Genomic DNA, 21,891 nt, shown 5'->3' with positions numbered 1-21,891 from the left:
CAAAGTGTCTAATGAAGTTAAAGAAATTCCTGTAAGTGATGTCTTGTATATTCCCCAAGCAGTTTGTAATATGCTTAGTGTATCTACATTAGATAAGAAGGGATTTGCGATTCATTTTGAAAACAGTAAGTGCACAATCTCTAAAAATGATGAAGTGTATGCTGAAGCTTTTATGCATAATGATGTTTATAAACTGAGCATTTCAGGTGAAGCCTCACATATGGCGCAAGTAAGGAAGAATGCTGGTAAAATGGAGAAATGCATAGACTGTGTTACTCAAAAAGGTGTGAGACCCTCATTTCCTGCATACACAGGAAATAGGAGTAATAAAGTGCTGGACTTAATACACAGTGACTTATGTGGACCGTTTAATATCCCATCATTGGGAAATAACAGATTTGTGCTAATATTCTTGGATGATTTCTCTAGATATTGTGTGGCCTATTTGCTGAAAGAAAAAAGTCAAGTCACAGACATGCTGAAGAAATACGTAGCCATGGTGAGCAATAAATTTGAAAGAAAACCAAAGGTTCTTCAGACCGACAATGGTGGTGAGTTCACTTCACAAAGCATGCGCACATTTCTAGAACAAGAAGGCATTCAACATATCACAACAGTAGCTTATACACCAGAGCAAAATTCTGTTGCAGAGAGAAAATTTAGGTCACTTGTGGAAATGACCAGATGTATGCTGTCAGATAGCAATCTCCCTAAAAGACTATGGGGGGAAGCAATTCTCACAGCAGTGTACCTACAAAACAGAATGCCAACTAAAGGCGCTGAGCGCACACCACATGAGACATGGCATGGTAGGAAGCCAAACCTGTCACACATAAGAACATTTGGAAGTACAGCATATGCTCATATACCAAAGCAAAGAAGGCATAAGCTGGATTCCACAACAGAAAGGGGCATTTTAGTTGGCTATGCTCCAGGACACAAAGGATATAGAATTTTGAATCTGAAAACTGGCATTGTTGGCATAAGACATGTTACATATTTTGATGAAAACAAAAGGGTTGATAAAGGCTGGATTATCCCAGATGAGCCTTATCATCCAGAATATGAAACTAGAACCATAATAGACATGCCAGTGTATATAAATGCCATACCAAGGCAGATGTCTGAAAGCAACTCACCTGTATCTAACGAGGAACAGGCAGAGGAAGCAGACACAGAAAGGATCATTGAAGAAGACAGTACAGTTGGAGAAGGGGAATCAATTGGAGAAGGACTCTCAGATTTAGAGGATGCAGAAAGGTCAGACCAACCTGTTGTCAGACGCTCATCCAGGGAAAACAAAGGTGTTCCACCCCCAAGACTGTCTTACCTAACAAAGTCAGCAGAAGCTCAAGAGCCCTTAACATGGGATGAGATTGAGAAAATGCCAGCAGAAGAAGCTGCTGAATGGCATAAAGCTGCACAAGAAGAAATTGATGCATTGGATAAAAATAATACTTGGATTCTTACAAAATTACCTCCTGGCAAGAAAGCTATAGGATGCAAATGGGTATTCAAGTTAAAAAGGAATGCACAAGGAAAAGTGGAAAGGTATAAAGCCAGATTAGTGGCAAAGGGATATCTTCAAAAATATGGAGAAGATTTTGATGAAGTGTTTGCACCTGTAGTGAAACACACGACAATCAGAACACTTCTGAGCATTGCAGTCTCAAAAGGCATGCAAGTCAACCACATTGATGTGAAAACAGCGTTCCTTCATGGAGATATAACTGAAGACTTGTACATGGAACAACCAACAGGTTTCATAAATACAAAACAAAGACAGCTAGTGTGTAAATTAAACAAAGGTCTTTATGGATTAAAGCAAAGTGCAGAATGTTGGAATGAAAAATTGCATGAAATATTGACAAATTTAGGATTTAAGCAAGGTGAAGCAGATAAATGTTTGTACACTAGGTGCACAAATGGACAATATGCATACATTTTAGCTTTTGTTGATGATCTGCTCATTGCAAGCAAAAGTGAGCAAGAGTACAAGGACATTGTAAAGTGTTTAAACCACAATGTTGAGATAAAAGAACTTGGAAATGTGTCATACTATCTTGGTATAGAAATTGAGAAACAAAATGATGGTTCTTATCTTCTAAGCCAGAAGCAGAAAATAAATGAGCTTATTGAAAGTTTAGGTATGCAAGATGCCCAAGTTGTAAGCACTCCCATGATCACTGATTTTCTGAAGGATGAAACAGTAAGAGAACCTTTACCAGATAACATCCAATATAGATCAGCCATAGGTAAGCTTTTATATCTAGCTACCACATACAGGGCTGATATAGCAAATGCAGTAGGAATTTTGAGCAGAAGGGTCAGCTCACCTACCAAATCAGATTGGACTGCAGTTAAAAGGATGGTAAGGTATTTAAAGGGTACCATTGATTGTAAATTAAAGATTTCAGCCAATAGTAATCCAAAACTAATATGTTACTGTGATTCAGATTGGGCAGGGGATCATTCTGATTATAAATCCACAAGTGGATATGTGTTTATGTATGGAAATGTACAAATTTCATGGGCCAGTCATAAACAAAGTATTGTGAGTTTGTCTTCTACAGAAGCTGAATACGTGGCCGTATCGGAAGCGTGCAGAGAACTGATGTGGATTGAAAAACATTTGCTGGATTTTGGAATAGCTGAAAAGAGACCAATCCAGATAATGGAAGATAATCAGAGCTGCATCCGACTGTCACAGAATGACAAGGTTCAGTCACGCACCAAGCACATCGCAACGAAATACCACAACGTGCGAGAGTTGGCGAAAGAAGGGGTCATCAGTCTACACTATTGTCACACCAGTGAGATGACAGCTGACATCATGACCAAACCGTTACCCAGAGAACATTTTGTGAATCTGCGTATAAAGCTTGGACTTTGTATGAATAAATAATTGCATGACAGTTATGCATGAGAAGGGGTTTGTTGGAATGTAATTGTATTTTACATGCATTGCCTGTCACCTATTATTTCTCTGTGATTACTCTGTGACCTCTGATGTGAATTACTTAGAGAGGTCACACAGCTATGCAACTTCCTGTGAGGGTTAGATGCAGCACATGCAGCACATGGAGCACATGGAGCTCATGATCTCTCCTAACCTGAGAGGATCTATGGTGGTGTGAGCATCCATTACCATCTAAGCACATGGAAGGAGCTGATAATACAAATGTATAGTAATATGTAAATATAAGCCTGTCTGATTATAATCTAACTGCAAACTGTGAGTAAACAGATGTTTTGTTACTTCAACTTTAAAGTGACTCAGCAGTGAATTATTCTGGGGTGAATGAGAGAGAGATGAAGAAAGAAATTAACATTTCTAAAGCTGAAGCTGTGTGTACTAAAATCTGCTAATTATTTACTACAAATAATCCAACAAAATTTAATTGACAAAACACAGGATCTCCCCAGGGCCATTCCAGCCCCTTCAGTTTACAGCAACATCTAGGCCAGACCGTACCTGTATGCCTGAGAATTGGAATCCTCCATGGCGCTTCAGAGATCATTAAATCCCATCATCTTGGGCTTACGCTGGCTCCAGAAACATAACCCGAGCCTAGATTGTCAGATGGGAGAGATTGTTGCCTAGGGAGACATCTGTCAGCAACTCTGTTTAGACTCTGTAATGCCCATCTTAGCTCTTGCCTCTGCAAATTTCGCTGTCCCAGAGGGGGCCAGTGCAGCAAAATACTGCTTCGCGGGAGAGTTTACCCCCTTTCCATACACGAGGATGTATTCACCCATCCACCAGCAGAGGCGGACATCTTCTTTGTGGGGAAGAAAGCTAGAACCCTCTACTCATGTAGTGACTATCAAGTTCTAAACGCCATCACAGTCCACTGATAATGGAGCTGTTCGATCATCTCCAGGTGGCCCACATCTTTACCAATTTGGATCTGAGGGGTGACTTAATCCGCATCCATGAAGGTGACAAGTGGAAGACGGCTTTTAATTCCAGAGATGATCATTATGAGTACCTAGTCATGCCTTTTGGGCTCGCCAATGCCCTAGCTGTCTTTAAAAAGTTCATCAACGACATTTTCCTGGACCTGGTCCAGAACTTGTTTGCTGGTTTATTTGTACAACATTTTAATATTCTTCAAGACTCTTGCTGAACACCAGGAACACATGAAACAGGTTCTACAGTTTCTCCTGGAGAATTTGGTTATATACTAAGAGAAGTGCACTTTTGGACGGAGGGAACTGCCCTTCCTGGGCTATATTATATCTAACCAGGGACTTAAGATGGATCCAGCAAAGTTGGTAGCCATCCATGACTGGCCACACCCTCAGGGGCGACAAGCCATACAACGTTTCTTGGGTTTCACAAACTATTACTGTCAGTTTATACAGGGCTACTGTACCCTAGCTGCACCCCTTACTGCCCTTACTTGAAAGGAGGCTAATACCCGGGATTAGCTCGAGAAGGTGATCTTCACATTTGACCAATTGAAGCCGGCATTTACCTCAGCTCCAGTGCTCTGCCACCCAGACCTCGAGAAGATCTTTATAGTGGAAGTCAGCTTGTCTTCCAGTGGGGCAGGGGCTGTCCTGTCAACCCAGTTCTAAAGGTAAACTGTTACCATGTGCATACTTCTCCAAGAAGTTTTCACTGACAGAGAGGAATTACACTATTGGAGACAGGGAGCTGTTAGCTATCAAGTTGGCACTAGATTGGTGTCATCTCTTAGAAGGAGCCAAATACCTCTTCACTGTGACTACGGACCACAAAAATCTCCTATACTCTCTGTAGGCCCGAAAGTTCAACCCCCGCCAGACTCGCTGGTCCCTTTTCTCTCGTTTTGACTTAAAGCTGGTTTTTTGCCCTGCTGAGAAGCACCAACGTGCAGATGCCCTTTCCTGGCCTCCGTTTGTCTACCCATACCCCCTGGGCAAGACTGTAGTGCCTAAGTGACTCAGAGATACTGTTCTCAGATGTGGGCATAACTGTAAGTTGGCTGGATACCCAGGAATACGACAAACTCTGGAACTTATTTCACAAACTTAACTGGTGACCCCAGATGAGGTGGGATGTGCACAATTTTATGACCTCCTATCCGGTGTGTGCCTGCAATAAACCTTCTCACTCTTGTCTTTGGGGTTTACTTCACCCTCTCCTCATACCCATGATCCCATGGATTCACATCGCCATGAACTTTGTGGCCGACCTTCCCGATTCTGGAGGATTCACCACGATTTGGACGGTCATTGACTGGTTTTCAAAGATGGCACACTTTGTTCCACTGGCCAGGCTACCATCTACATCCCGCTTATATGGCTTGCCTGAGTTCATCGTTTCTGATCGGGGAGTCCAATTCATCTTAAGGTTGTGGTGCAACCTCTGTAAAACTTTGCATGTCAACTTGAACTTTTCGTCTGCTTATCACTTCCAAACTAATGGCCAGACAGTCACCAAATCCTGAAAACTATCATCCGCAGCTATGTCTCTGCTCAACAAAATGCAATTACTACTGATGACCGAATTTAGTTATAATAATCATGTGAGCAAAGCCCCCAGGTCCTCTCCTTTTCAATTAGTCTTTGGACAGCACCCACGAGTACCTTTACTCTTGCCTCCATCGAGCACTGTACCTGCTATTGAGGCCACGGCTCTGACTCTAGAAAAACAATGGAAGAGAACATGTGAACTACTTCTTTGAGCTGCTTCAAATTAAAAGGAACAGGCTGATAAGAAGAGACATCCTGCTCCTCACTTTCGATCTGGGGTTCTAGTCTGGTTATCTTCTCTGAATCTCCGCCTCAAGACTCCCTCTGTTAAGTTTGCTTCTCAATTTATCTAGCCATATCCCCTTGGACTGCAAACATGCTCTAGCATACTATGTGGAACACACAAAGCTTTATCGACAGTCCTCCCAGCGATTTGTATTCTTTGATTCTAACAGATTAAGAATTCCCATCACCAAGCGTACAGTCTCTACTTGGGTGGCTGACTATCTCCTACATCTGTTCTCAGGCTGGGATGACCCTTGATGGCCATGTCACCACTCAGAATGTGTGAGTTATGGTGGCCTCAGTAGCCCACTTCCATTCTGCCTCTATTCAAGACATGTGTAATGCAGCTACATGGTCTTATATCTACACTTCCTCAATTCACTATGGTCTGGACCAGTATTTCATGCAGGATAGCCAGTTTGGACATGCAGTTCTGTAGAATTTTTTACTGTTTAAAATCCAACTCTGTCCTCCGTCCCATTTTCTACCAGGCTCACTATTTACTTGATTACTAGAATACACCTCCTGTGAACCTGGTAGCTGTCTTCAGGCTGCTGTATTTGCCAGTGCAGAATTATTTCCTTGCTTTTGTACCTGCATTTTATACCTCTCTTGCTTATAGAGAGTTTGATTGTGACCCCTGAGGCCTGTGGGTTGTCCCACCGAAACACGGACCGTGTCAGGTCCTTCCTTCTACTGGTGCTGTGAATAAAGTGTCATTAAGCAACATCTGTGGTGGATCGTCCTTTGGCTAGCCTCTACTTTCTGCTCTCTCTGCTGTTTTCCTGTAGATGTTCTTCCTGTTTGCTGTGCCTCTGAAGACAGCAAGCATATATTCTCACATCTGCTCACCTCCCCTTGGAGTTGTCTTCTTAGCTTTAACACTGTACTGCCGGTCCCACGCTCGCTCGTGTGTCAGGCAGGAAGGCACCTGTGCATGCATGGTGAGGACACTTGCCTTAATGATTTAAAGTGGCAGTACACTTTTGCAGTGTCCACATGGGGTTCCGTCGTGTGACGTCACCTGTTTGTGAAAATATATGCCTGCTGTCCTTGAAGAACACCTGCTACAAGTGAATAGTTGTGTTTTATTTGACTAAAATATGCAGAAATTTGCAGAATTTTAAAAAACTTTTTATTCCAAAAATTCACAGTGCAAACAACAGCCAAAACTTTCACAGCATCACCGCTTCTCCTGTGTTACTTTTTCTTACTTCTCCTTTCTTATACATAGAGACACCCCCCACCCCTTTATTCTAAGAGGTGCTGTCAATGAACATATTATTTGACTTTCTAGTGAGGCTACCATTTTTCTGTTTCAGAAACTTGAAGAGGTTGATAGGAAAGGTCAGCACCAGCTTGAGAACCTGGAACGAGAACAGAGGTTTTTAAAGAGAAGATTGGAACAGTTGCAAAGTACTCAGGAGATAGAACGAATACGAATGGATAGCATAGGATCAACCACTTCCTCTGATCGGTCTGATTCGGAGCGAGGTAAGAATTCATTCAGTAGGACAGGAGCCACAGGCTCTTTTCATTTTGAAATTCTTGCATTGTCTGGTTTTTATATGTTTGTTTTCTACTCTGATAACAGTAGTATATATTGGTAATAAAACTGAGTTTCGTTACTTACATTAGTTTACTAAAATTGTAGTAACATAGTAGATGACGGCAGATAAAGACCTGCATGGTCCATCCAGACTGCCCAAGACAAACTCATATGTGTATACCTTACCTTGAATTTGTACCTGTCCTTTTCAGAGCACAGACCATATAAGTCTGCCCAGCAGTATTTCCCGCCTCCCAACCACCAGTCCCGCCTCCCATCACCGGCTCTGTTACAGACCGTATAAGTCTGCCCTCCCCTATCCTCGCCTCCCAACCACCACCCCCTCTTCCCCCCAACTGATCCGCCACTCAATTTCAGCTAAGCTTCTGAGGATCCATTCCTTCTGCACAGGATTCCTCTATGCATATCCCACGCATGTTTGAACTCCGTTACCGTTTTCATCTCCACCACCTCCCGCGGGAGGGCATTCCAAGTGTCCACCACCCTCTCCGTGAAGAAATACTTCCTGACATCTTTCCTGAGTCTGCCCCCCTTCAATCTCATTTCATGTCCTCTCGTTCTACCGCCTTCCCATCTCCGGAAAAGATTCGTTTGCGGATTAATACCTTTCAAATATTTGAACGTCTGTATCATATCACCCCTGTTCCTCCTTTCCTCCAGGGTATACATGTTCAGGTCAGCAAGCCTTTCTTTATACGTCTTGGAACGTAAATCCCATACCATCCTCGTAGCTTTTCTTTGCACCGCTTCCATTTTTTGAACATCCTTCGCAAGATACGGCCTCCAAAACTGAACACAATACTCCAGGTGGGGCCTCACCAACGTCTTATAAAGGGGCATTAAAACCTCCTTTCTTCTGCTGGTCACTCCTCTCTCTATACAGCCTAGCAATCTTCTAGCTACTGCCACCGCCTTGTTGGTAGAAAGACATAAATGAACAACAACAACAACAAAAATTCTGAGTTATGACTGCCTTAGCAACCATAACTTAGTAGATGACGGCAGAAAAAGACCTGCACGGTCCATCCAGTCTGCCCAACAAGATAACTCATATTTGCTGCTTTTTGTGTATACCCTACTTTGATTTGTACCTGTGCTCTTCAGTGCACAGACCATATAAGTCTGCCCAGCACTATCCTCACCTCCCAACCACCAGCCCTGCCTCCCAACCACCGGCTCTGGCACAGACCGTATAAGTCTGCCCAGCACTATCCCCGCCTCCCAACCACCAGCCCCGCCTCCCGATCTTGACTAAGCTCCTGAGGATCCATTCCTTCTGCACAGGATTCCTTTATGCTTATCCCACGCATGTTTGAATTCTGTTACCATTTTCATTTCCACCACCTCCCGCGGGAGGGCATTCCAAGCATCCACTACTCTCTGTGTGAAAAAATACTTCCTGACATTTTTCTTGAGTCTGCCCCCCTTCAATCTCATTTCATGTCCTCTCGTTCTACTGCCTTCGCATCTCCGGAAAACTCAACACTAGTTTGCACATTCACAATTAATGTTACATACAGAAGGCTAGATTTTTCTAGTCTTGAAATGTATAGTAGAGACTTCCAAAACAATCTTTCTTTCCTTTTCTGCCACCCCCCCCCCCCCCCACAGCTCTTTAATTCCTTTGCCTCTGCACGTTCTTTGCTTTCCTTCTGGTCCTTCCTCTCCTGGTTTTTTTTTCTTCTTGAATGCATTTCTTTTCTGTGCCTTTAAACCCACTGCCTGTTTCTCCTTTCCTTATCATCCTGACAGATCAGTCCAGACTGACGGCTTATGCCACCCTACCAGCAGACATGGGGTTACTGTATGTCCGGATTTACCCTGACATGTCCTCTTTTTGAGGGCATGTCCGGGCAACCGGGCGGGTTTTGCCAATCTGCCCTTTGGCCGGATTTCTAAATATGTGCGAGACCCGAGGCAGCATGGCTTCACAAGTGGTAGGTCATGTCAGACGAATCTGGCTGTCTTCTTCGACTGGGTGACCAAACAGTTGGATGTGGGAGGGGCGTTTGATGTGGTATACTTGGATTTCAGCAAAGCCTTTGACACGGTTCCGCACAGGCGACTGATAAATAAATTTAGTGTCCTCGGTGTGGGACCTAAAGTAACTGATTGGGTAAAAAATTGGTTGAATGGTAGGAGACAGAGGGTGGTGGTAAATGGAACTTGCTCTGAAGAGAAGGAGGTCGTCAGTGGAGTACCACAGGGATCGGTCCTAGGACCAGCTCTTTTTAACGTCTTTGTGAGTGATATTGCGGAAGGGCTGTCTGGTAAGGTTTGTCTCTTTGTGGATGATACTAAACTCTGCAACAGGGTGGACACCCTTGAGGGTGTGAATGACATGAGGAAGGACCTAGCGAAGCTAGAGGAATGGACCGATATTTGGCGACTAAGGTTTAATCCCAAAAAATCCAGGGTCATGCACTTGGGTTGCAAAACTCCGAGGGAACGGTACAGTATAGGGGGTGTAGTGCTTCAGTGTGCGAAGGAAGGGTAGGACTTGGGGATGATTGGGTCCGACGACCTTAAAGCTTTCAAACAGGTAGAAAAAGTGACGGCCAAAGCCAGAAGGATGCTTGGGTGCATAAAGAGAGGCATGACCAGCAGGAAAAAGGAGATGATAGTGCCGTTGTATAAGTCTCTGGTGAGGCCTCATTTTGAGTACTGCATGCAGTTCTGGAGACCGCACCTACGGAAAGATGTAAACAGGATGGAGTCGGTCCAGAGGGCGGCTACAAAATTAGTAAGCGGTCTTGAATGCAAAAATTACAGGGATAGGCTTATAAACCTCAACATGTATACGCTGGGAGAGAGGAGACATGATAGAAACGTTTAAATATCTGAAGAGCATTTGTGTACAGGAAGAGAGCCTTTTTCAAATGAAGGAGAGCTCTGGAATAAGGGGGCATATGACAAAGTTAAGAGGGAATAGGCTTAGGAGTAACCTAAGGAAGTATTATTTCACAGAAAGGGTGGTGGAGGCGTGGAATGGCCTCCCAGTGGAGGTGGTGGAGTCGAGGACTGTTCCAGAATTTAAAAAGACATGGGATAAGCATGTGGGATTGCTTAGGAACAGGAAGAATTAGGGGTTACAGAGGATGGGCAGACTGGATGGGTCATATGGCCTTTATCTGCCGTCATGTTTCTATGTTTCTCTGTTTCTATTTATGTATTTGTCGTTGTCATGGATGCTTCTGAACCTTACCACGTCCTCTCTCAGTTCCTCCACTTCTTTCATAAGGGATTCAAGCTGCAGACATCTCACATATAGAACCAGTCCCTTGCGATCGTGCTTTCTGTCTGGACAGAGGCAGAAGCAGTGTTGCCAGATGGAAAAAGTTTTCCATGCCCCCAAACCGTAGAAAGTCATTTGCATACAAATGACATCATTAATAAATATTAATGAGTCCATTTGCATGCAAATGGCGTCATTAAGCCCACCTCTGTGGGGCTTTTATTGGCCGCTGCCACGGGAAAACCAGGCAACCCGCTGCCGGCGAAAAAACCGCAGCCAGCCAAAAAAAAAAGCCGCCCAAAATCCGGCAACCCGCACGCGGTGTGAAAAAGCCGCAGTGGGTCGCGGAAAGGAGCCAAATTGGGCGGGAAAACCGCCCATCTGGCAACACTAGCTGTAACTGGGGCAACAGCTTTGGTGACACAGTGTTTCCCAGCCATACATCAGTAGCAGAAGTTTTTGCACCTGTTGAAGGAAGAGAGAAAACGTTTCCTCTGCTGTTTTGTAAGTCAAAAAAAAAAAAAAAAGAAGAAAATAGCCTCTTTTCTGAGAGATGTAACCATCAGAAGTGTTGGGACTTTCTTGGAATTTTTAGTACTCAAATAACACTTCTCAACAGTAATTCACATTGATAACAATGTCCTTGTTATAATTTTTAACTGAGATTTAAAATAGATCACTTTAGTATTTTCTTTTCTTTCCATCTTTCTAGAGAACACAGGTAGGAGGTTCACTAAACTTTAAGCCTCAATGTTAACATTCAAGTTCTCTCTTTCCTTGTTTGCAGAAGAGATTGAAGTGGATGTAGAAGGTACAGAGTTCTCCCATGGAGACGTGGACAGTTTCAGCACCACCAGCATCAGCGACATTGATGATCACAGCAGCCTGCAGAGTACTGGGAGTGATGAAGGTTACTCTAGTTCCAGTGTCAAACTCTCTTTCTCATCATAGGGACACACACCAGTGCATGGCAGACTGAACTGGGGTTGGGGTGGGGGGAGAGAACCACGATCTTCAATGCACGTCTAGTTCCGACTGGATTCAAACTGCAGTATCTCTTTTCAGAAACTGTCTCAAAACTACCCCTCAAAGGATAGTTCTGGACAGAAACGAAAACTGTCCCTTTGGTGCTAGCTACATTGGAAGCCCGTGCACTGATCTTTAATGCTTTTGACTTTCATATGAATGAATTGCATTGGCATAGCTTCTCGCCGAGTTAATATATTTTTTTTTATTTGTTTAATGTTTGTTTAAAAGAGAATATTGTAGATTGAACGTGTTCTCATCCCTAGCCCTTCCCTAATCAGAAGAATTTCCAGTTTTCTCAGGGGCAAATTTGAAAAACAGATTAAACACTGCCCTTCGGTAGAACAATTGATCATTGCCATTATTTAACTGAAAATTAATGTTGTCCTTTCGAGGAGGGCCCGACCTGTAGCTCTCTAGATTTAAGTGAGTTTTATGTGTCCTGCTTCTGCAAGAAACAGACTGTAAACCAGAGGCGTAGCCAGAAAACAGATTTTGAGTGGGCCTAGGCAAGAAGTGGGTGGGCACCAAGTGTTCTCCCTCCACCACCACCAAAAAATATCTCAGCTGGCAGGAAAACGCTTCTTTCCACATTGCTCTGAAAACGTAGCATGTGTAGGTGACGGTATCACGGAGAGTAGCAGTTTGTTATCATCAGGGGGGAAGTCTTCAGCTGGCAGAGCTTGGGATCCCACCAGCTACCACTAAATGTGTGCTACTGTTGGGTGGGCCTGAGCCCTGGGGCCCACCCAGGCCCACCTGTGGCTACGCCACTGCTGTAAACAGTTGAGTGCAAATAAGGGATTGCTGTTCAAATCAGCTTGTAGTTAGGCCTCATATTACCTCTAACACATTACTAGCACTAGACTACTAAACTCTCACCTGCATGCCTATCTGATGTTTCTTTGTGGAGTCTGTAATAATTTCATGCAGTGCTCTGCTGGTAGTCATTTTTGGGACCAAAATGAAAAATAGAAAAGTTAATGCATTAGCATCAGCACACAACAAAATGTGCAAGGTATTAGAGCCAGTTCCTGAGGCATTGTGACACTCCTATGACAAACAGTTCTGTATCACAAATGGTCCAAAGAATTGCGCTAACAAAACTTTGCACGTTTGTCATTGTGAGGAATTTAAGCCTTGATTAAAAATAGTGCTAGTTCAGTTACTGCCCAAACTTAAGTGCATCATTCTTGCATCTGGGATTTATACTATGAGGTACGGAATGTTACAAAGGGAGTGTTTCAGATTCAAAGCAGGTATTTCAATAATATTTAAATCAAAGTGCAAGGAAATGAGCAACCTTGATTTTATATCTTTTTTTTTTTTTTTTTATTATTTGCACAATTGAAAAATTGGTGTAGTTTAACAACTTTGCGGCCCAACGTGTTTTCAAACTAACAGTACTCATCAGGCATAGACACTGACCCAGACATACGTATTTTTAGCACTTGCTAATATATATATTTTTTTGAAATTATAATTTTTTTTTATTTATAAGAATTTAATTTTACAAGCACTAAAATAACTTGCCAGAAATACATACAAAATAATACAATAATTATTTCAATCAGGTAATTATAAACTCTTCCTTAGACCACAAAACAGGGAGAGTGAAACAAGACAAGGAGATCAATTAAACAAGAGTAAACAGAAAAAAAACGTGGTATTAGCCCAATTATCCCCAGTTATTATTTATCTGAATCATTATTCCACATTGATTGTCTGGTTGGCTTCTTCAAACCCAAAACGGTGTATAGTCAATTTATTTAGTTGGAAACATACTTATTGTCCAATCTTAGTGGAAATAATACAACTGATTTCATTTTTTCTCTTTTAAAACCAGAAATTATTTAACAATACAAACACTTGAGTCTCTAATCCAATTCCCACTGATTAAGGTAATCCCAATTTCAAAGGCTTCACTCCTTTTGAATAAATATACTAAGAGGAATCATTTCAGAGGAAAAAACTTTAGGAGTCCTACCCGGAACTCTGGGACAACAACAATCTCAATATTAATCATCTGTAATAATATTCATTTTGTTCAAATTTTTCTGGTCTATTATCGTCTTCAAAATCTTAACCATTTCCTACTCCTGTAGAACTTAATTTGCCGACTTGCTAATATTTTAAAATCAAAATTATTTTAACATGCTTATTTCTACACTACCAACAAATTGTTTTCTAAATAGCACAGACACTCTTACTGTTTTCTTTAAAGTCTTTTTAGCTAGATGGTTGGCAGTAACAATTTGCACAGGTTATTTAGAAAATGCTTACACTTTTTGGAACAAAAAGTCTGCATCTTTTATTATAGCCTTGCCTCTTTTTTCTAAAAAAAAAATCTGTTAAACCTTCTTCTCATTTTATAAGTGGCCCATGTGATGTTACATAGGGTCAGGATGTTCAGTAGCACCTTAATTTAAATATATGAGTAGTAGGAGGAAACCCTGTTAAAGACTGTAGACCAGGGGTGCTCAGTGTCGGTCCTCGAGGTCCGCAACCCAGTCGGGTTTTCAGGATATCCATAATGAATATGCATGAGATCTGTTTACATACAGTGGAAGCAGTGTATGCAAATAGATCTCATGCATATGGGAAATCCTAAAAAGCTGACTGGGTTGCGGACCTCGAGAAGCTCCTTGTGACTCTGGGCAAGTCACTTAACCCTCCATTGCCCCATGTAAGCCGCATTGAGCCTGCCATGAGTGGGAAAGCGCAGGGTACAAATGTAACAAAAATAAAATAGATAGTATTGGAGATTCTACATGGAATGTTGCTACTATTGGAGATTCTACATGGAATGTTGCTATTCCACTAGCAACATTCCATGTAGAAGGCTGCGCAGGCTTCTGTTTCTGTGAGTCTGACGTCCTGCACATATGTGCAGGACGTCAGACTCACAGAAGCAGAAGCCTGCGCGGCCACATTGGTGATCTGCAAGGGCCGACTTCTACATGGAATGTTGCTAGTGGAATAGCAACATTCCATGTAGAATCTCAAATAGTAACAACAGTGGAGGAGTGGCCTAGTGGTTAGTTTGGTGGACTTTGGTCCTGAGGAACTGAGTTGGATTCCCACTTCAGGCACAGGCAGTTCCTTATGACTCTGGGCAAGTCACTTAACCCCCCATTGCCCCATGTAAGCCGCATTGAGCCTGCCATGAGTGAGAAAGTGCGGGGTACAAATGTAACAAAAAAAAAAAACAAAAACATTGAGCACCCCTGCTGTAGGCACTAATATTCCCTCTGCAGTGAAAGAATTGGAGAAAATGTTTTGCTAATTTTCACAGACATTGCTATTTTTCAATAATAGTGCTGGATAAGTTTTCAAATTAAAATGTAATAGATTAGCCCAATATAAACAGTCACTTCTAAAAATAAATGAAAATGGGAAATCTCTGTGCATCAAAGTCTGTACACATTCCTAAGAATCTGACAAAATTCTTACAGAATTCATACATATTTGAAGTCTGGCAGTATTTGAAAAGCCTCATTTGATTATATTTGTGTGTGTGTGGGGGGGGGGGGGGGGCGCGGCAGCACACAAATGTAAAAGAAATAATCACTGCAGCACTTACAAGCATTTGTTTGCACGAAGTTTGCAAAAACCTTAAATTTGACCTTTGTTCTTTAATGCTGAGATACTCTTCCTGTTTTCATTTGTTAGCAATGCAAAACTTAGCTGCCTTCTGGAGCTTCTGTTTCCAAGATAAATATCTTATTCTCCGAGGACAAACAGAATTTAGTTTATAACGTGTGGGAACATCTCTGATGGAGCCCTGGTGCGGACGTTCCTCCTCTGCTACCCTCCTCCTTACCATGTGGGAAGGTGGAGAAGGCTTGAGAGAAACCAGGAACACAGGATGATCATCAGTTGGCAAAAATACTTTATTACTTGAACTTGCAAAGACCATGCGAAGTCTAACACAGCAACGTGTTTCGGCACTAAGTGCCTGCTTCAGGGGCCATACGGATTTTAATGTGTCCAGTGCGCTGTGTAAATAGAACACTATGGAATCGCTTCAGTGCTTGTGAAGCTGGTCTTTAGGAAGACCTTCCAAAGAATGAAGCACCTGTGGTGAACTGTAGTGTAAAACACTGTACAGGCGCATCGTTCTTTGGAAGGTCTTCTTAAAGATCAGCTTCACAATCGTTTAGAGACCTCTTATCCTAAGTTTAAATCATTACTCAAAACCCTCCTTTTCTCGGATTTCTTTGGTTCATCTTCCTATCTCTGTACCCCCTTCTGTCTCCTACTCCAGATTGTTTTGATATTATAAACTGCATAGTCGCCTCCATGGATCACTTGCTGTATATCAAGTGCAGAAAATAAATAAGCCTTTAGTAGGCTCGCCTCACACATGCGCAAGTATGTTCCCGATTGCCCGAGTTGCGTGGGGCCACCAGTTGTCTTTTTACCACAGAGTTGACCCAAGACTGTCCTCGTGTCACATTTTTTCTGTGATTATTTTTTTCATTTTGTTTTCTTTGTTTCTTGGGCCTTCTTTGGTTCAGCCTTCCTCTTTGGGGTAATTCTTCTCCTTCCCAACCCCTCCTATAAATTTTTCATCACTTTTGCTATTTCGTTTCTTTTCTGCAGCTGTTTTAGGCTTGAGTTCCCGGTCAGATGCTTTTCTTTCCTTGGTGCACAGCTGTTTTGTTTTTATTTTTGCCTTTGTGTCGTTTGATTTCATTGTAGTTATCTTTCCCATGGCAGTGGGTTTGAGAAGTGCTGCCTTTGTACTCTGCCCATGACGAGTGCCAAAAACGTCTGGGGAGAGAACATGACTCGCTAACTTGTCCTCTTTTTGCTCAAATGCAGAAGAGGACTGTGAAATCCAGAGAGTTGATCTGTGAGAGGTTCTTTGCCCTCCAGAAGTCCGATTCCTCTGTATTGGCATTGAGAGCATTGGTCCCTATGGCGTCTGGAGCTGCACTGGACAATGCTTCGGCATCAAGGAGGTCTCCACCTGCCTCAACATCAAGCACCTGTAGTGGGCCCACAGGTCAAGTTCACCTTGACCTGACACCAAGAAAGTGCCAGGATTCGGCATCATCCTCTTCAGCACCGAAGGACCCTGATGCCAAGCACCAAGTGAAGACAAAAAAGCATCAGCATTGGTCTTCCTCGATGCATGGTGCCAGGAGCTCTGGGGGTCGGGATCATCAGCCCCCTGAGAAGCATCTGCACTGTAAGGACTGTTTCCCCTCCGTGGTAGTGGTGCCGATCCGCCAGTCTGTCTGAGGCGAGAGCCTAATCTCAATTTGACACACACACCTTTGCAGGCTCTACCTTTACCAGTGCCTACCCTCGAGGAACAGATCCGGGCATGCAGCTCCAAGGTATCGAAGGCAACTGCGTTGACTCTGATCTAAAGGTCCATGCTTTGCCAGGTAGTCTTTAATGCCAGTGAGCACTGCCTGACAGTACCTCAAAGGGCAGTGGAGGCAGTCCTGTCCAAAGGGGATGAGATTAGGTATAACTGCCTTTTTGTTGTTACAATCAAAGCAGATTGCATATAGTACACAGGTACTTATTTTGTACCTGGGGCAATGGAGGGTTAAGTGACATGCCCAGAGTCACAAGGAGCTGCAGTGGGAATTGAACCCAGTTCCCCAAATTCTGAGGCCACTGCACTAACTAACCATTAGTGTTATGCCTTCACTCCAGTCCATCAGGAGAGGAAGTTCCCTCGAAGAGCAGGAGAGAGGCTGTACCTTGGTGCCCAGATGGGAACCTTGTCCCACCATTAGTTCAAGGCAGGTGAGGTCTCAAGAGATTCATGAGGAGTACTTCGCTGAATCTGATCATTCCTGGGTGTCTGAGGAGAAGCGAAGGGATTTATCAGAGGTCCTTGGGCCTACCTTCAGACCCCATCACAGGAGAGATGCAAATTCCCTCCAGAGGATCTCTCCTTCATTAGTTTTCTTAGGGAGATAGTGGCCACCATCCCATTTAAGTTGGAACCGGAGGATGAGCCTAGAGTGGAGTTCATGGGGTTTCTGGACTTTAATTCTCCACCTAGGGACATAGTGAAAGTTACTGTTCACAATGACCTTAGAGATGCACAGATGAAGGTTTGAGAGACCCCCCCCCCCCCCCCCGTGCAGGTCATACCTAAGAAGGTGGACTTTATATATAGAGTCCAGAGGGCTCCTGGCAGTGAGAAGACGCAGCTACCCTGCCACTGTTAAGTGATCAAGGAGTTCAAAGTCCCATGCCTCGGCTCCCCTAGGATGGTCGGACCTTGGAGTCTTTTGGGAGAAAAGCTAGTCAGGCCTTGATGCTTATTTTCCCCCATCCAGGCCTGTCAGCTGTACACGAGCATGTACTTGCGGTCCTTGGTAGATAGTGTGCTTGAGTTTGCAGACACTCTCCCTCCAGAGCAGGCCACTCAGCTTTGCCATCTGGCCACTAAGCAGAAGGAGTGCAGGAAACATCTGGCTAGGGGCATTTTTTTATTTCTTTGACTTGGCACCTAGGCTGTCCACTTTGAGTATCGGGATGTAGAGACTGTCCTAGCTCCATGTCTCAGACTTGGAACCTGCAGCTGGCCACGCCCCTTGCAAAGGCAGTAACTATTTCAGAGATCAGGTAGAAAAGGTTGTGGACCGCATCAAAAATATATTGATACCATCAAGTCTCTGTTTCGCCCCCTCCTTCTGCACCTTCCACATCTCAGAGGTTTTATGGCGGGGACAGGAGAAGGTCTTACTTTTCAAAGGTATATTTACACTCCTGCTTCTCATTCTCAGCAGCAGCCCCCAGATTCAATGCTTCCAACTGCTGCACCAACAGGCTCAGAAGTCCCAACTAGCTCCCCAGTCTAAGCAAGAGACGAGCTTTAGACTGGCTCCAGGAGAGCATAGCAGTCATAAAAGTAATTGTCCTGGACAGCCTACCAGTAGGAGAGAGGTTGAATTTTTTTTTCCAGGAAAGGTGATACCCTTGTAACCTCAGACTGGTGGGTTCTCCAGATAGCCCAGGCGGCTTACGCTCACAGCAGCACAGACATCCAAATTGCTCATTGAGAGTATACAACCTCCGCTATCAGCACAGGAAAGTGCTCACAGAGGAACTCTCCTTCCTTCTCGAGGCCCACACTGTCAATCCCTTTCCACCAGGGGAAAAAGGGACATGATTCTATTCCAAGTACTTCTTCATGCCCAAGAAGACCTAAAGGCCCTGAACAAGTATCCAGTCAAGGAAAATTTCAGATGGTTATCTTTTCCCGATAAGTCAGGCAAAAGATTGGCTTTGCTTTCTGGATTTAAAGGATGTTTACACGTAGTATCATCTAGTATTCAGATACTCCTAGGCCGCAGGAGGTACCTCAGATTTCAAGTAGGGAAGCACCACTGCCAGTACCGTATCCTGCTGTTTGGCCTTGCATCCGCTCCCAGGGTCTTCACAAAGTGTCTTGCAGTAGTTGCAGTTTGTGTTTCCCTACCTGGATGATTGGCTGGTCAAGAGCACATCCAGGGAGGATTCCATGCAGAATAGAGAGTTAGCAGTTGGATCCCCAGCTCTGCGGGGATGAATGCAGGTCCTGGGGGGTTCCTGCTGAAGTGTAGTGCCAGGCCAGCCTACCTATCATTTCTTTGTGTTTTTAAGCTAGCTTAGCAATGATAATAGCACAAAAAAATTAATGGATATGGTTGAGAGCATTGAAATCCCCATAAGCACTGACAGGGGAAGTTATCAATGTGGGCTACTGTTAAGTTGGGTTATTTTACCACAAGTCGGGCTACTTTAGTACAGGGGACGAGAGGGAATGGGTTACATTTCGGAGGGGATGGGTGAAATTTCTGTCCCTGTGTAACTCTCTGATGCGGAAGATTATTCAGGTGTTGAAGCTACTAGGGTTCGGTGTCAGTTAACCAAAGTTCCATCTACTCCCTGTTCAACAATTGGAGTTAATTGGAGCCCTGCTAGACATAGTATGCTCGGGGGCTTACTTGCCTCCAGCATGTGCCGAGGCCCTAGTGGCCATTGACTCTCAGATTTGAGAAAGCCAACAGGTAGCGGTTCGGCAGATGTTGAGGTTGCTGGGCCACATGGTTTTCACTGTTCATGTCACTCCCATGGCAATCCTCCACTTGAGAGTTGCCCAGTGGAACCTAGCTTCTCAGTGGTCCCGGCCACAGGGAACCTAGCGGATTCATCTCCATAACCTCGGAGCTCGTCCAGTCGCACCTCCGGAGGACAGTTTGATCTAGTTTGGTCCCTGGACTTCCATTCTAAATTCCTCTGACTGAAAAGTTCTGACTACTGATGCATCCACTCTGGGGTGGGTATAGTTAGGCTTCACACTCAGCAATTCTGATCAGCTCAAGAGTCCTCTTCAGATAAACTTCATGGAGCTGCAGGCAATTTGGAGCACTCTAAAGGCTTTCAGAGATCGGCTGATGAACCAAATTATGTTCATTCAAACAGACAATCAAGTTGCCATCTACTAAGTCAATAAGCAGGGGGGTACTGGTTCCTACCCGTTGTGTCAGGAGGCTGTTGGGATATGATACTGGGTTCTCGGCCATGGTGTGATGCTTCGCTCCACTTACCTGGTGGGAAAAGACAACAGCCTCGCAAACAGGCTGTGCAGGATGATGCAGCCGCACAAGTAGTCTCTCGGCTTCAACGTTGTTCATCAGGTCTTCTGAGAATGGGGACCTCCTTGGTGGATCTCTTTGCCACTCATCTCAACAAGGTCCCTCAGTTCTGCTCCAGACTTGGGTCAAATGGCACACTAGTATTGGATGCCTTCCTCCTAGTTTGGGGGACAGGTCTCCTGTATGAATATCCTTCCATTCCTCTGATCGGGAAGATATTGCTGAATCTCAAGCAGGATTGGGGGACCATGGTCCTCATCGTGCCATACTGGCCAAGACAGATATGGTTCCCTCTACTTCTGGAGTTGTCCTCTGAAGAACTGTGGAGACTGGACTGCTTTCCAACCCACATCACACAGAACGAGGGAGCCCTTCTGCACTCCAAGCTCCACAGTCTCTTGCCCTGGAAGTTGAGAGCATAGAATTTGACTCTTTACAACTGCCTGAAAGTGTCTCCAAGATCCTGCTGGCTTCCAGGAATGATTCCACTAAGAAGTGTTATTGTTTTGTGGAGGAGGTTTACTGTCTTGTGTGAGAGCAAGGCCCTAGATCCCCTTACTTGCCCTACACACAACTGCTTTAATACCTCCTACAACTCTGAGTCTGGTTTGAAGACCAAATATGTAAGGGTTCATGCCCTAGGACAAGGGGGCATGCGATGAAACTACAGTGTAGTAAATTTAAAACAAATCAGAGAAAAATTTTCTTCACCCAACGCATAATTAAACTCTGGAATTCGTTGCCGGAGAACGTGGTGAAGGCGGTTTGCTTGGCAGAGTTTAAAAAGGGGTTAGATGGTTTCCTAAAGGACAAGTCCATAAACCGCTACTAAATGGACTTGGGAAAAATCCACAATTCCGGGAATAACATGTATAGAATGTTTGTACTTTTGGGAAGCTTGCCAGGTGCCCTTGTTGGATGCTGTCGTGGACAGGATGCTAGGCTCGATGGACCCTTGGTCTTTTCCCAGTGTGGCATTACTTATGTACTTACGTGCAATCGGTGCTTATCACCATCATGTGGGAGGTAATCCCCTCACTGTACAGCCTCTAGTTGTTTGCTTCATGAGAGGTTTGCTGTTGACAAGGTCCCCATCAAACCGCCTACTGTGTCGTGGGATCTCAACATTGTCTTCATCCAGCTGATAAAAGTTCCTTTTGAGCCACTGGATTCCTATCATCTGAAGTACCTGACTTGGAAGTTCTTAGTTGGTGTTAGTCACTTTAACTCACAGAGTTGGTCAGCTTCAGGCCCTAGTAGCTGATCCATCTTATCCCAAGGTTTCATCGTAACAGAGATGTACTCTGCACACACTCCAAGTACTTTTCTAAGGTGGTGTCAGAATTCCACCTTAACCAGTCAGTTGTCCTGCCACATTCTTTCCATTTCTTCATGCCCATCCTGGCGAACGTGCGAGCCTTAGCCTTTCTAGAGCAGACTAAAGTCCATAGACAGTCCACCCAGCGTTTTGTTTCTTTTTATCCAAAATGGATGGGGGCAGCCATCGGTAAATGCACTCTAGTTAGAAGATTAAATCTCCTTTAATTACGCCTAGGCTGACTCTAGAGGGACATGTCACAGCCCATACTTTTAGGGCCATGACCGCATCTATAGCCCACTTGAGGTCAGCCTCTGTTGAGGAGATTTGCAATTTGTGATATGGTCTTCAGTCCACACATTCACATCCCATTGCTTCC

The 21,891-nt window shown here is 44.0% G+C and overlaps 1 protein-coding gene across 2 annotated transcripts in view; it reads left to right on the top strand.

The window, feature by feature from the left end:
* Window positions 1-12,046, top strand: part of MXI1 (MAX interactor 1, dimerization protein) — a 128,000-nt gene extending 115,954 nt beyond the window's left edge. For both annotated transcript variants that reach the window (XM_030202769.1, XM_030202770.1), the window contains exons 5-6: window positions 7,071-7,242; window positions 11,341-12,046. In XM_030202769.1, coding sequence (XP_030058629.1) covers window positions 7,071-7,242; window positions 11,341-11,504 — 336 coding nt within the window. In that variant the 3' untranslated portion in view covers window positions 11,505-12,046. The remainder of the gene's footprint in view (window positions 1-7,070; window positions 7,243-11,340) is intronic.
* The last annotated feature ends 9,845 nt before the right edge of the window (window positions 12,047-21,891 follow it).

The sequence above is a fragment of the Microcaecilia unicolor genome, chromosome 5 (genome assembly GCF_901765095.1).
Source record: "Microcaecilia unicolor chromosome 5, aMicUni1.1, whole genome shotgun sequence".
In the NCBI taxonomy this organism is placed as follows: domain Eukaryota; kingdom Metazoa; phylum Chordata; class Amphibia; order Gymnophiona; family Siphonopidae; genus Microcaecilia; species Microcaecilia unicolor.
Note: the sequence above shows the minus strand (reverse complement) of the source record. Positions and strands in the feature narration are given on the sequence as shown.